The 16,839-nt window shown below is 40.6% G+C and overlaps 1 protein-coding gene across 1 annotated transcript; it reads left to right on the top strand.

The window, feature by feature from the left end:
- Positions 1-5,424: 5,424 nt before the first annotated feature.
- On the top strand, positions 5,425-8,802 carry LOC147906942 (uncharacterized). Its single transcript, XM_087415119.1, has one exon. The coding sequence runs from the start codon at positions 5,755-5,757 to the stop codon at positions 6,136-6,138; it is 384 nt and encodes a 127-aa protein (XP_087271245.1). The 5' UTR covers positions 5,425-5,754; the 3' UTR covers positions 6,139-8,802.
- The last annotated feature ends 8,037 nt before the right edge of the window (positions 8,803-16,839 follow it).

The raw sequence follows: 16,839 nt of genomic DNA, 5'->3' as shown, positions 1-16,839 counted from the left end.
GAAAGGCAACACGAGCTTATTCGAGCACATTACAAGGAAGCCTTCGATCAGAGTGAGTACAATACGTCTCAATTTGCCGATTCCGTCGAAATCACGTACGTGCAGCAGCAAAGTCTGCTGGACGATTACCGGACGAAACTCATGGCGAAGGAACCGAGTTCAGCTTCCAAAACAGAAGGTAATGAGTCTTCCGTAAAACCGTCGCTGCCTCGCCTCAAGATTAATTCTTTCTCTGGCGCATTCGAAGACTGGCCTACATTCCGAGACCTCTTCCAATCCATTGTCGGAAACAATTCATCAATCTCAGCAATCGAGAAATTTCATTACCTGAAAACTTGTCTGGAGGGTCCTGCTGAGGAACTGATTCGACCGTTAGCAATGACCGAAGACAACTATCTACGCGCATGAGAGCTGCTGAGCGATCAGTACGAAAATAAGAGAGAGTTATCACGCTCCAATTTCTCCAAGTTTACCGCCGTGGCTAAGATGAAGAACGAAACTGAGGAGGAGCTCAATCGCATCTTCAACGCCGTGACCAGGGTAGTCAACGGCCAGGAGAGCATTGACAAGCCTATCGGCTCTCATGGCTTCGATCTATTAGGTGTACAAAAAAGTTCTGAGCTTTTTTTTGTAAAATTCAATCTTTATTCAAAAACAAATGAAAAAATATTAATCAGCGAAATATTCTCCGTTTGCATCAACGACCTTTTGCCATATTTCGGGGAGCTTGCGAATTCCTTGACGATAGAAACTCACCGGCTTCGAAGCGATAAAGTCATCAATGCATTTTCGTATCTCTTCTAATCTCACGAAATGTGTATCAGCCAAATGATGCTGCAGCGACCGGAATAGGTAGTAATCGGAAGGCGCCATGTCTATACGCCGCGTGCGGAAGAAGTTCCCAGCCTAACGCAAAAATATGGTCCTGAGTCGCTTTCGCAACATGAGGTCGAGCATTGTCATGAAGCAAGATCACTTTACGACGTCCTTGACCAGTAAATGGCCTCTTTTCTTCTAATGCATCGCTCAAATTGTTGTTGGTAGCGGTCTGCCGTGACTGTTTCACCCGGTTGTAACAACTCGTAGTACAACAAACCCTTTCAATCCCACCAGATACAGAGCAAAACCTTCTTGGCGTGGATATTGGGCTTTGGCGTCGATGTCGAAGATTGACCAGGATCAACCCATGATTTTCTACGTTTATCATAAAGAATCCACTTTTCATCGCCTGTAATGATTTTGTGCAGAAAATCTTTTTTCCGGAACTTTGAAAGTAAAGTGAGTGCAGTGTCACGCCGTCGATTTTTGTTGTCTTCGGACAATTCATGCGGAACCCATCTGCCTTCCTTCTGAACCTTTCCCATCGTATATAATCGTACGGAAATGGCTTGCTGCGTAACGCCAAGCTGTTCTGAAAGCTCCTTTTCAGTTTGCGCAGAGTTTATATCCAGCAGTGCTTGCAATTCGTCCGTTTCAATCTTTTCAGGGCGTCCAGCACGCGATTCATCTTTTAGACTGAAATCTCCTTGGCGAAACTTTTGATACCGTCTTTTACATGTAGCATGACTTACAGCGTTCTCTCCATATGCAGCACAAATCATTGCAGTGGCTTCAGCAGCATTTTTCTTCAGATGAAACGCGAAGTGGATGGAAAATCGAATATGCTCTTTTGTTATTGCCATCGTGAACACTACTGATTTTTGAGGTTATGTGCATCAAACGCCAAACCGTATGGCATTTTAGAAGGCCAAATGTTAACGCTTTAAAACCGCAAAAGAGCGGGAAGATATATAAAATTTAAATTGTTATTTCGGTTGTATCAAATCTAAAGCTCAGAACTTTTTTGTACACCTAATACTAAATCATCTTGTCGTCGAGCTCTTCGATCCAAGAACTCGCCTGGAGTGGGAGTCACTCTCAAGCGCCTCGAGCGACATGCCCACTCATAAAGAGCTGATGAACTTCATAAACAAAAGGGCACGTACTCTCAAAGCCGCCAAACCAAAATCGCTCAAGGTCTCCGACAACCCGCGATCTGCCAAGTCGCATCACGTCAAGAAATACACCGAATCTTCACAATGCGTCCTCTGCAAGGGTAAGCACCACATGATGGTGTGTGAAGAATTCAAGAAGAAATCCGCTGTCGACCGCAAGGCCGTCGCCGAAACTCACAAGCTGTGCTTCAACTGCCTCAGCTCTCATACAATCGCGAAGTGCCAGTCGACGAGGACGTGTGCCACGTGCAAGTCTCGTCACCACTCAATGTTACACGACGCGTACGCTTCACCGAAACCTCAAGAGGTCAGCTCACTGTCGGCAGTGTGCCGCGACAACGATCACAAGGCTTGCTCGCAACTGCGCGAGTTTCCATCGCTGATCGTCACGGCAATCGACATACCACACGCGTTCTCATCGACCAAGGTTCGGAAATTTCTTTGATTTCCGAGGCTCGGGTCCAGTGCCTACGCCTGCCACGCTCTCGATCCGCAATCGAAGTCATCGGCATCAGCGGCAAAAGCTCCGGGCCCAGCAGGGGAAAGGTGACGCTCAACGTGACCTCGTTAACCACAGGGATCGACTTCACCGTCGGAGCCTTTATTCTGCCAAGTCTTTCGCTTTACCAAGGCTCTCACGCAAGGATCAGAATGGAGTGGCCACACTTAAAGGGGCTCCAATTGGCTGATCCGGACTACGCAGCAAACGACTCTATTGAGCTACTTTTTGGAGCGGAAGTATGCTCAATCATTCTCCAGGATGGTCTTCGCAAAGGAGGCCCCCAAGCGCCTATCGCTCAAAAGACACTGCTCGGCTGGATCCTATCTGGAGTTGCGACAAAGTAACCAACTCAGCACAGCGCCACTCGCTTCAGTGCACCGCAGATCATGAGCTAGCCGAACTTGTGCACCGCTTCTGGGAGCAGGAACGAGAGGTGCCCGCTCTCGTCGCACTCACGCCAAAAGAGCAGCAATGTGAAGACATTTTCGCGCTGCAGCACCAACGCACTGCCGAAGGACGATACATAGTGCGACTACATTTTGCATCTCCGCCGACGACGCTGATTGAGACGCGAAGATCTGCTGAACGACTCTTAATCGCCATGGAGCGACGCTGAAGAGAGACGTACGATTCGGCGCATGGAGAGAGACGTACGATTTGACGATCTCTACCGCGCCTTCCTGAAGGAATACGAGGACCAAGGTCACATGGAATTGGCGCAAGAACCTCCGAATTCTAGCGAAGATCGGTGCTACCTTCCACATCACGGCGTCCTTCGAGAATCCACCACTACGAAGCTCAGGGTCGTCTTCAACAGATCGCAGCGTACATGGTCCGGTGAGTCACTCAATACTCATCTGCTGGTTGGGGCTAACTTGCTGCCACCCCTCGCGAACGTACTTCTGCGGTGGCGGTGGCATCGGTACGCGCTAGTGGCTGACATCGAAAAGATGTATCGGCAGATTCTTGTTCATCCCGACGATCAAAGGCATCAATGCATTTTTTGGCGACACAGCGTTGATGAGCCTATACGCGAGTTTACATTGAAAACTGTCACTTACGGTCTCGCTTGCGCGCCATTTCTCGCCATTCGCACTCTGCGTCAACTCGCCGATGACGACGGATCGCGTTTCCCTCGAGGCGCAGATGCGTTACGACACGACTGCTACGTCGACGATGTCGTAACCGGAGCGCATAACAAAGCCGATGCTATCGCTCTCCAAGTCGAGCTCCGCAATCTCTGCATAGCGGGCGGGTTCTCTCTCCGAAAGTGGGCCGCCAACTGCCAGGAGCTTCTTCGCGACATTCCGCCAGAGTACTGTCTCACCAGAGACTCGCGGTCGTGGGTACAAGAGAACCACTCAACTCTGGGATTGCGCTGGTATCCAACCAGGGACGATTCGTCCTCTCTGTTCCTCCTCGCACCGTCGTCGCGTTTACCAAGAGAAGTCTGCTGTCGGAGACCGCTCGACTCTTCGACCCGCTCGGATGGCTGGCTCCAGTAACCATTCAAGCAAAAATTCTAATTCAGTCGGCCTGGCTGCAACAGCTAGACTGGGACGCACCATTGCCCTCAACCATCACTGGAAAGTGGAAGCGGCTCTGGGAAGAACTTCCACTGCTTGAGAAGCTCAGAGTCGGCCGCTGGCTCGGCACCGGCGACACGAGCTCTCAACTTGAATTACACGGCTTCGCAGACGCGTCCGAAAGAGCTTACGCCGCTGTGGTGTACCTTCGCATCACCGCAAACAATCAGACAAAGACTCGATTATTGACAGCCAAAAGCAAGGTCGCGCCGATCAAATTTGTTTCTCTCCCGCGACTCGAACTCTGCGCCGCCGCCTTACTTTCAAGTGTACTCGTGCACACGCGCTCTGTGCTAAACTTAGCTGCAACGCCAGTGATCTTGTGGTCAGACTCCAAGGTCACGCTCCACTGGATTCGAGGTCACGCCTCTCGCTGGAAAACTTACGTGGCCAACAGAGTATCACGAATCCAGCAGCAACTTCCGGAGGCTCAATGGCGTCACGTCCCGGGCAAGGACAACCCTGCCGACTGTACCTCCCGGGGACTGACACCACGCGAGCTTCTCAGCCATCCCTTGTGGTGGACGGGTCCCGCATGGTTATGCGGGAATCCGACGCAATGGCCAAGCATCGATCTGGAGCCCATCAAGGACGTACCGGAGCAACGGGCCACCACACTCGCGGCAGTCATCAGGAGCAATCACGAGCCGGAAGAACTCCTCAGGTTCTCGTCATTACACCAATTGCTGAGAGTGACTTCCTGGTGCTTGCGTTGGCGTCACCGCAGTCGCTCAGTCAGATCTGTGGACAATCAGCTCCATGGGTCAGCGCTTCTCCCAGCCGAACTCGACGCAGCACTCCTTCAATGGATTCGCGTAGTGCAGTCACGGCATTATCAGGAGGAGATGACTGCTATCGGAAACAAACGCTGTCTTGCAAGATCCAGCCATCTGCGAACCCTCAGCCCGTACATGGACGAACACGGAGTCCTACGAGTCGGAGGACGCCTCAAGCACGCGGCGCTATCTTTCGACGAGCGACATCCTCTCATCGTGCCTCCAAGGTCATGGCTCACTCGCCTGCTGGTAGAAGCCTACCATCGCCGTACTCTCCACGGAGGAGTTCAGATGACCCTGGGAATGCTTCGCCTCCGGTTCTGGATTCCACAAGGCCGAGCGGTGGTCAAGCGATGGCTGCATTAGTGCGTGACATGCACTCGGTGGAGGGCTGCCACTCCGCAACCGAAAATGGGAAATCTTCCTCCAGGAAGAGTGACTCCTGCACGACCATTTCTTCACGTGGGCATCGACTACGTCGGGCCTATCTTCATCAGGACGAGCAAAGGGCGTGGGCACAGCGCTCACAAAACGTTCATCGCAGTCTTTATTTGTTTTAGCTCCAAGGCCGTTCACCTTGAGGCTGTTTCAGCATACACCACCAACGCCTTTCTGGCTGCTCTCCGTCGATTCACATCTCGCCGAGGACTTTGCACGGACATCTACTCCGATTGTGGGCCAATTTTTCGGGCGCCGACCGGCAACTTCGAGAGATACTCCGAGCCTCCTCGTCAGAAGAACGAAAGATCGCACACGTCGCTACATCAGAGGGGATCCATTGGCATTTTAACCCCCCTTCGGCACCACATTTTGGTGGACTCTGGGAGGCGGCCGTGAAATCTGCTAAGTATCACCTGCGCCGAACCATCGGCGAAATCAGGCTCACCTTCGAAGAAATGAGCACCCTGCTTGCACAAGTGGAGGCATGCCTGAACTCCCGGCCCATGCATGCCCTCTCAGACGACTCCGACGACCTCACGGCTCTGACACCAGGTCACCTGCTCATCGGGGCACCACTGCTAGCCATTCCCGAGCCTTCCTTGTCGGACAAGAAGGAAACTTGCTTTCCAGGTGGCAACTTGTCCAACGGATGCGAGACCACTTCTGGCAGAGATGGTCACGCGAGTACTTACACACTTTGGCTACCAGACCGAAATGGACCAAGGACGCTTTGCCACCACGCATTGGATCGCTATGCATTATTCGCTCCGAGCTCTCACCGCCAAATAAGTGGCCTCTGGCGCGGATCACGCAGCTACATCCTGGAGACGACGGCGTAGTGCGAGTGGTCACAGTCAAAACCGCCTCATCCGAATTAACTCGTCCTCTGGTCAAATTAGTTTTATTGCCAGAAGAGGCTAACGCGTTTATCTCGCACGCTAATGCATCAAATGTAAAGGAGAGCTTAAATTGATCGCGTGTACTTTCGTAAATCATTGCTTCAATGTTATTTGTCATATAACTCTTGTTTACAGTTCAAGTTCTTCCACGGAATCATTGCATTGTATCGCTTGTCTTATGTACGCGTTTACTGTTTTTTTTTATTGTAATCTCAATGCGCTCGAGGTAACTTCTATACATATATCGTCACGGAGATGACGAGGCGGGCGGGAATGTTTGAGATCGGTAATTCGAAAGAAAAGCAAGAATTCTTTCAGTCGACCGACAGTAATTGTCATTGAACGCGCATAAAGTGAGCTCGAGATTTCATCTCGAGCATGATCTAAATCCTCGATAAAAATCAGCGATTTGGCGTTCTTTGTTCTTTTTAAAAACAATTCGTTACACGCAAACAAGTTGTCGTTACCGGCAACGGACAATCGAAAGTTCTAGAACAATTCAATTCGCGCACGCGAGCGCCGCGCTCCGACGAATACGTCACGCGCTGTCACCAATCCCACGCACGGATTTTCTGTCGCGCATGACTGTTACGTTGAACGTCGTTAGAGAAGAATCCAAAGCTCCAATCAATTTTGTACACCTAATGCCACGTAATAATTACGATTGTGGCAAAACTTTATTGGATTTTTTCCAAGAAGAAAGCCCAGGCCGAAAGCAATAAATGCTTCGATCTCGCCGGCCTCCTGCTTAGAGTCCTTAGTTCTTAGAGTCTAAAAGTTCTTAGAGTTCTTAGAGTCATAATCTCGCTACTATATCGCTTCGTAAAATCGCCGTGCTAACCGCTTAGTGAAAACCGCTATAAAATCTTTCGAGAAGTGCCGAGAAAATCGCCGAGATTTTCCATTACCGCGATTCCAAAATATCATTTGGAAAAGGTGACCACATTTAATATTCTGTTAATCTAATATTTAATTAATTATATTTTTTGACTTTGTAACTGAGCATATTAAAGAAAATTCTTTTATTAAATTACAAAGAAACGGAGTTCTCTTTACTGTCGCTTATCATATCAACCTTGTGCCGTTTTATCACTCGAATCTTTTCGCGCGGTGCATTCTCGCACATTTTCTGGTCCTTCGAGCCGGATTTGAACTAGCGAGAAACATTGTTTGATATATACACAATTTTATGTACTTATACTATCATAGTACTTATTTTCGTAAAGTAAAAGGTTTATACAATATACTGCAAATAAAACTTGATTTCGGCTAATTGTTTTGCCTTCTTTCTCTATTTTTTAATTCACTATAAAAATTTAGATATATTAAACACGCACAAAATATCGCAGGAATCGTCCTTATATCTATACATATGGATTGATTGTAAAATGATGGAAAAGGAGCCAATATATAAAGATATAATGAACTTAATACGATGTTTTATCACTTTTTGTAATTAATAAATAGCAATAAGGCTCTGTAAGTATAAAACAATGTAGTACAAAAGAAGGGGAAAGAGCCAATAATGTAGCAAAGAACTTTAATTTAAATTAAAATTAAAAATTCATATAACAATTACAATTAATAAAGACAAATGTTTCGATTCCGATCGAGTCATTTTCAATGTTGTCGTAATATTTAAACATCTTCTAAACCAAAAATATATACATGATATTACAATACTATACAATATTAAAATTTATAATTCCGTATTCTTCATTTCGTGTAGTACGCTGCGAGTCATTTTTATCAAAAATCAAAGTAGTATCATAAAACAATATTCTGGAAAAATAACCGTGAACAAAAAAATTAATATTTAATACATACAAATTTAATAATATAATAATGTATCTTGTCAATAACATCATAAATGTGTTGAGAGTCCATTAATAAAAAGAGAGAAAAAAACGCAGGTAGATGGTAGTCGTGGTACAATATATTGGTTTTTTTATTTTAAACAAATTTGCAAAAGTAACGAACATCTAACTTTCACGATGTCAGATAACGAAATGTCGAGAAGAAAAACATTTCGAGAATGGAAAAACGGTAAAACAGGGGGAAAAGGAAAGAAGATATTAGGAGGGAGATCAATCTTTTCGTAATGTAAATTGATGAAAAATGAAGCAAATCATATAAATATAAAGAAAAGTCGATACTGCCATAAGTTTCCTAAAGCGATACTCTCTTATTTCTTAGAAACTAACTACTGCATTTTATTTAATATTATTAACAAAAATATGATCTGTTTAGTTAATTAAAAAATTGTAAACTCATAATTCGTATTTTTTTGACTTGTTTCTATATAAAATCAGCTGAAAACGTATTCTATGAATGCGAAAATAAAATTCTTACGATTTTCTTTTGCAAATTGCGTAATTTATGTAATAGTGCCTATATTATTAATAATATTACATCGTTTAAAATGCTTTCCTAAATCAGTTTCATTTATATTATTTTTTCTCTCTTAGTTTATTCATAACACAATTTAAATATAAAATTGGGGTGCAATGTAAACCGGCACATTTGTTTGTAAAACAAATCATAAGTTAACTTCATTTTCTTAATGTTTAATAGTGTCAAATAACTCTACAGCAATGGTACATATATGACAAAGCATATGAAAAACTATCGCGTTACATATTTGCATCTTGCAGAACAGCATAAAGTAAATACGCGTATAATTTAACAAAAATATTTTATATCGAAATAAAACGATTCTGGAAAATCTTATATACATTTACTTGTAAATTTTATATAGATAATTTCTGTAAAAAAGGAAAAGAATAGGAATATATTGTTATTACTGCCTACTGTATCAGTTTTGAAACTCATTTTATCGAACGCTCATGTTTGCTTATCTTATGAAAAAATTAATTATTGCAAAATTACAAACAGTATTATAAAAGTTGCTTATATTATCTGATAAAAGATATTTTTTAGTTTGTATTTATGTATTTAAAGTTTATTTTTATCTTTTGTTTGATTAAGAAGTATTATCTAAAAACAAAATGGTGGTATTGGTAATCTTTCCCTAAATGTATAAAATAATATTATATTAGAGGAAATCAGGGTTTCGGAACTGATTATCACACGGGATTGACTCTCAACAAGCTAATAACTCAACCGTATTCTCTTTTTACTGTAGATTGCTGATTAAATTGTGTAAAATGTTCTGCACAAAAATCATGTTTGTTACTTACAATGTTATAATCTGCCCGTTTTTACCAAACATAGTTATGTCAATAAAAAAGACATTACTTCGTAATTTCATTTTTGCAGACGCGTTACTGTAAGACAAATTTCATCAAATTAACTTGTTTGAATATTTGGTTTCAAATGTCTTAAAATTTAGTAATTTTTATTTCTATATCAGAAGATACGAAATTAAAGTTTTTGATCAATAATAAAGATTAAATTATCAAAACATTAAATGAAAATGTAATGATTCTTATTGCAAAGCCAGAATTCAGATTTTCTTGAATCATGAATTGAATTTTATATTATTATTTGTATTTTGTAAGTATATAAGATATCCTTTCTAAACATAATGTGTATCGAAAATGTTATAAACATGTATAAGTGTTCGAGATGCTTTCGCAGGTGTACGTGCGACATGCGGATTGGAAGCTTCTGAAACAATTTCAAACGCTTCTAGAAGTTTTCAAAAAACCCGCATGTACGTATACAAATTCCAACCGCTAAAACGGCAATCACATTCAGAGTAATCACAGCTCACGCGGGCTCGCGTGACGCGAAATGCGTAACAAACGGACACCCCAATCAGGATTCCTGATTTGGACGCGCATGGCAATAGTGTACTGCTTGGACGTCGCGGTCGAGACTTGTCGCGACTCAAATCATGGGGGTCACCTCAATTTTTATAATTTTCTAGAATCTCATAGGCGATTAAAAAAGAAAGCCTTTGTTCTACCAAAGGAATAAAAGGCCAAGTCGAGCTGTGATCCTTCTTTCTTCGCTTTTTCCAATTAAAGTGAACGCTCCGCAATAAGTGCAATCGCCTGTGAGACGCTCTGCTGCCAGAAAACCGCCGCATTCGATTTGTGATCAAGGATTCGCGTAAGTCGAACTGTAGTTCAAACGCCTTCTCGCTCAAATTTTTCTCGCTGTCACTCTCGCTTTGACTCGCTCTCGAACAATAAGCAATTTATATTTTATATTTTATATTTTATATTTTATGTAAAAGGATTTAATTCTATTTTATGTTGTTAAATGTATAAATTACATTTTAATATTTATTTTTATTCTTTGTACATTATAATTTTTTCTTTTGTTCTATAATTTGATTCTATAATTTGTTCTATAATTAAAATACATTGCATGAAAAATATTAAACTGTATGTAAACATGAAAACATTCAAATTCAGCAAGCACAAAGTACCGCATCTCTTAGGTGTAGTTTGCTACATAACAGTAAAACTGTAACACGTTATATTACACTTATTTTGTAACTTGATGTTTAAAATAAAAAAGAGCATCACCGTTAAAATTTAGTGTGGGTGGTGGAGGATTCAAGGGTATCCTTTGATCTTTAGAGCTAGTCACTTCAAAATTACAGCGGTGTAAATGTTTAAATGATTGATTTAGAATTTAATCTGCCAGAACTGTATGAAATTCGTCTTCAGAAAAGGTGAAAATAAAAATCAGAGCGTAAATCGAATGTAATGGGAGAGTAATAGAAACATAAACGGAACTTCTAGGAGGCGAAAGTTGAAACAACGGAATGTAAAAAAAAATGTAAATGCCTTTTTTACGTTTCGTTGTTTCAATTTTTGCCTCCTAGAAGTTTCGTTACGCTTCTAGTACTCTCCAATTCCATTCGACTTACGCTCCGATTTTTATTTTTATTAGAGAACGAGCACACTTGCGTTTATCTTTGGCTGCATTAGTGCTGACATTGTATAAGTGTGTTTCTATGGCTAATGATAGACGAACTCATATTCGGTGTATCATGTTTCCATGGCTGTAGTAAAGTGTAACTTTTGTGCACGAAGTGGAATTCTGCTATACCGCCTCAAAGGGTCGGTGTATATTGGGCCGCAGTGTGATATTTGAAAATGAAAGTTGACGGAGAGCAGAATTTTAACCCAATAATAGGTTTGTTCGCGTTGCTTGAATGCTTTATGCACTCAGTGCACCTTCGCTTTCTTTCTCTTCAACGTCTGAATATATATTTATCATACTTTAAGTGTATATACTTTTGAGAATTTCAAGCTACGCGAACAGATATAATTGGTCATCTATAGTGCGCATTGCATGCTTGCTATAGATATACTCTTGTCTTCGTGTATACTTCAATTTATCTCGTTGCAGCGTGTATAAAATACTTAAAAATCAAGATTTCATATAAGAGATAAGCATTTATCATATTTTATTTTGTCATACGCTGATACAAGAATAATCGAAAAAATAACATATCAAATTCTATATCTAATTCTGTCTTTACAATGGATACAACATATTTGCGTTATAATTATGGGGCAGTAAGTAAAAACTGAAGTAATTAAAAATTAGCAAATAATATTAAACGATTATGTTTTATCCTCGATTTATGTTAAGTAAGTATGGTTTTCTTTCTTGTTTTACTCCTTTTCTTCGTAAATTTGATCGTGTACTAACTGAACATAAGGAAACATATATAAATATAAGTATATATTATAAAGTTACATACAATGATTCATATAACAGAAATAAATGTATAAATATAGGTATATATTATAAAGTTACATACAATGATTCATATAACAGAAACAAATGTAATACATAATATAAATAACTGATTCAAAGAAGGCATAGACAAAAGACTTTTTAATATTAATAATACATAAACAAATATGATGTTAATTTGCTAGATATTTTAATTCACGAATTTCCAAAATAAAATTTCTAATAGCACGTGTTGATTAGTTTCATGAGTCGTTGTATATATATATATATATATATATATATATATATATATATACACACACAGTGCGACAAATATGTTCCCGGACACGAACCACATCTCAGCAACTAGTGGCGACATCTGTGCGTTCAAACATGCATTTTAAAGGTTGAACATTTTGCTATTATCTGTCAAAGTTTCATTCATTTTGGTTGACATATAACGAAGATATGACAGTTCATGTTAAACAAGATTTTGATCGAGGTAGAAATTTTAATATGGAACAAAGAGCAGTGATTAAATTTAACGCAAAACTTGGTAAAAGTGCATCAGAAACATTCCGATCGATGCAACAAGTTTATGCACAACAGCTGTTTTTGAGTGACATAAGCGTTTTTTGGAAGGCAGAGAGACCCTTGAAGATGACAAAAAATCAGGACGGCCAATTTTGGTTCGAACACCCGAAATGATCGAAAAAGTACGTGAGTACGAAGTACGTTTTGTTGCAAACGATCGCAATGCATCACTAAAAATGATGGAGGCGGCTTTAAATATCAGTACAGAAACGATTCGAACCATATTACATGAAGATTTGGGTAAAACGAAAGTTTGTGCGAAGTTTGTTCCACACACATAATGCACTGAGTCACATTTCATTGATTGTCCGTCAATGTTTGACTCGAAATCGTGTCTCTGTGTTAAACCATTTACCGTATTCACCTGATTTGCCCCCTGCGACTTCTTATTATTCTCAAAATTGAAATTGAAATTGAAAGGACGCTTTTTTGATGACATTCCGACCATCCAATCAGCTTCTACAGAGGCACTAGAGGCAATTCCGCAAACTGAGCTAGAACATGCATTTGAATCACTATTGAATCGCTGTAACAAGTATATTGAAGCCAGAGGAGAATATTTTGAATAATAAAACCAAAATATATGCATTGTTGTTTCAATTATGATTTTCAGGCCCTGTCCGGGAACATATTTATCGCACTGTGTATATATATATTGTTGTAATATATATATATATATATATATATATATATATAAAGTTATATATATATATAACTTTATATACAATATGTATATATATATTTTTAGTATAAGATTTTTAGAAGTAGAAAATCTATAAAGTAGTTTGCTCTGTATGGCTCTCACACTCAGTATTTTGCGCCGACAAGTTCAATTCGCAATGATTATTCTTCTCGCAAGCCTTCTTCGTCTATTAAAAGACTTGGCGCCATCTAATTGCTCGTCTTCTTCACCATTTGTGAAAAGTAACCATTTGGTTTGTCGTGTAACAGCTCATATCGGCAACCAAATTCCTATTAACATGATAATTCTAATTATCAAATGCATATGAAGACTTTTCTCCAGGATATTACAAAATTTTGCAAAAAAAAAGTTTGATTATTCTTTGCATACGTAACATTAAATTTTCGGGAAAAAGTATATTGTTAAATAGAAAATCGATTTTGAACTGTCTAAATAATTTGAAGTAAATTTTTTCTCTAAACAGTAAAAATTTAGTTGATCTTGAATAAAAATATTCCAATATTCAATCTTAAAGAAAAAAATTTCACTTTTTAGAATGAATTTTATTCTAAACATCTTTCAGAGATTGAACTGATCACGCTATTAATCAAAATTATTATGAACAAACTTTTTAGACAATTATATAGAAAATTATACCTTTAGAACCTTTAGTACCATCGTAAGTATGAAGTATATTTAATTTTTATACTTAAGTATTATTAATAATTTATAAATCGATACACTTTTTGTCATATCTAACACTGTTTGTAATAACACTATTTGTCATTGTAAAAGTATAATTGCAAAGTAAGGCGTTGGCCAATTATTCACAAGTAATTTCCCATCTTTAGACTTTAAATTGTTCTAATTTAAAATTTTTTGAGTTTCGAAACATTTGTTTTTGTAATATTTATGTCGTAATATGCAATACTGTTTGTAATTGTAATATTAATTTCAAAAATATGACAAATGAATATTTGATCACTTGATACTAATATCTTCCTCATTATAAGCATATCTTCAATGTCTACCAATAACACCTTTGCTGGTACAATATTATATTTAATGCTATAACGACTACAAATAACACGTTTGCTGGAATAATTTTCGCGGAATGACATATCTTTTGAGTGATCTTACATTTTTTTAAATATAACAGCATGATAAAAAACTTTTTAAACGTAATTATACATAAACGGTTCTACATGCAACTTATTTATAATAATTACAAAATATGTACAGCTATTTATATATAATTATGTATAAAAGAATTTTTACTGACCAGCTATATTTTAAAAGAGATAAGATCATTCAAAAGACACGTCATTCCGCGATAAAAATTGTACCATCAAACATGTCATTGAAGGTCATGTCTATAATGGGAGGATGATGTTAGGATTAAATATTCATTTAATATTTTCAAAATTAATTACGATTACAAATAATATTACTGTTGAGAAGGGATCGCGACGCAGGGAAGACTCGAACTGTTATTTTTATTATGCATACAAAAGATGAACATCCCGGTGGTAGAAGCGCCATCTGTGGTCAGCGATAGCGTATCGTTAAAACGATTTCTCAATACTTCCCCTCGATACGCGATCGAACTAAAGGAGAACTATTACTCATGCTTCTCCGAGACCAATCAAACTCCGGCACTTATCGTGCTTAGGTCTCGATAATCCTTTCGTTAGGACGTCTGCAGCCATTTCTTCCGTTGAGACGTGACGCAGCTGAAAGGATCCGTTATTTATAGCTTCACGAACAAAATGGTATCGTATGTCGATATGCTTTGTCCTAGCGTGGAAGACCGGATTCTCGGCTAGTTTCAGCGCTCCTTGATTGTCACTGAAAACGATGACCTCTGGGGTGTCCTCTGAATTGAGAAATTTCAGCAGTCCTTTTAGATGAATGGCTTCTTTAGAGGCTTCGGTGAGAGCCATATATTCGGCTTCTGTCGAAGATAAAGCCACTGTCCTTTGCTTCCTCGACTCCCAGGATACAGCACCTCCGTTGTACATGAATATATATCCGGTGTACGACCGTCTGTCTGTGAGGCAGTTTCCCCAGTGAGAAACCGATGATTGAGTTTTCGCCACATCCGTAGGTAATCCCGATGTCCGGTGTCCCTCTCAAGTAACGTAAAACACGTTTTGCAGCGGTCCAGTGTTCTTGTCTGTAGTTGGTTAGGAACTGGCTCAGGAAACTCACGGCATGTGCAATATCGGGCCTCGTTGCAGTGGCCAAATACATCAAAGCACCCACCAGTTCACGGTAGGGCAACTCGGCATATTTCTTCTCCATGGCGCCCTCAGGGTGAGTTAGTTTAACTCCAATGTCCATAGGCGTTGACACAGATTTCGAGTCGGCCATCCCGAATTTTTTTAAGATGTCTAAGATGTAACCTTTTTGGCGAATCGATATACCTCCGTTGTCTCGATTGAACTCAGTCCTATGCAGTATCCAATCTCACCTTGATCCTTGATGTCGAACTTCTGAGCCAAAAATTGTTTGAAGATCTTGTGTGTTTGAAGAATTGTTACGGATCTCCTTGATGCTGTCGGAGACGATCATGATGTCGTCGACATATACGGCAATTAAAAGTATGATTCCTCCTCGATTTACTCGGAATATACAAGGATCGGCGTCAGCAGGAATGCCTCCGTATTCCTTGATGGCTTTACTAATTTTATTGTTCCAGCTTCGTGCAGCTTGGCGCAGTCCGTAAAGGGATTTTTTTAGGCGGCATACCATGTCGCCAGTCCTGATCTGGTCTAGCATCTTCTTGACCTTATCTTTGATTTTTCTTGATGTCATGCCAGATTGAATCACTTGCTGCATGATTTCTTCAAGAAATTCCGGTAGCTCCATGAAGATTTCTTCGTCAAGGTCTCCATTCAAATAGGCTGTCGTCACATCTATCTGATGCATCGACATCTGATGTTTCGCCGCCACCGCGGTTAGAGCACGAATCGAATTCAAACGCGCTACTGGTGCAAATGTTTCGTGAAAGTCCACTCCTGGCTTTTGGAAGAAACCTTTTGCGACCAACCGAGCTTTGCGGCGTTCAACGACTCCGTTCGCGTCGTACTTATTTCTTAAGACGAATCTGCTTCCAATCACGTCGCGGTTTGTCGGTCTTTGTTCAAGTTCCCACGTGTCATTTTTGACGATAGAGATCACTTCTTCTGCCATGGCGCGGATCCATTCATCCGCATCAGAACAATCCATGGCCTGACGTATGGGGATCTCCACGGAGAAGGCGTATTCCATTTCTTCGCTGGCGGTGAGAGCTTCATGATACCTTTTGAGTGGTCTTCCCCTCAGTCCAGTGCGTACTATGGTAGGCCTGCCTCGGCCCCTTTTTGCCTGCGAGTCTCTCTGTGCAACGACGTCCCGCTCATTCGCCGTCGATTGCCTGTCCTCGAAGTTTTTCTCTGTCTCGTCTTCTGGTACGTTTTCGTTAACTATTGGTGAGGGCGTTAGCTCGATGTCCATTTCATGTGATCCGTCTATTGGATCGTCGGCCTGCTTCTCACTGAACGTTTCCGGCATAGATTCAATGTAGGTAGAATTTTTTGCGTTATTCTCCATGAATTTGACATCTCTTGATATCACGACTTTCTTTTCTTCCGGTAGCCAGACTCTGTAGGCTCTTGACGTATCAGAGTAGCCGATGAATACTCCTCTCGTAGATCGAG

The sequence above is a fragment of the Acromyrmex echinatior genome, chromosome 17, assembly GCF_024713525.1.
Source record: "Acromyrmex echinatior isolate Ae372 chromosome 17, ASM2471352v2, whole genome shotgun sequence".
Classification (NCBI taxonomy): Eukaryota; Metazoa; Arthropoda; class Insecta; order Hymenoptera; family Formicidae; genus Acromyrmex; species Acromyrmex echinatior.
Note: the sequence above shows the minus strand (reverse complement) of the source record. Positions and strands in the feature narration are given on the sequence as shown.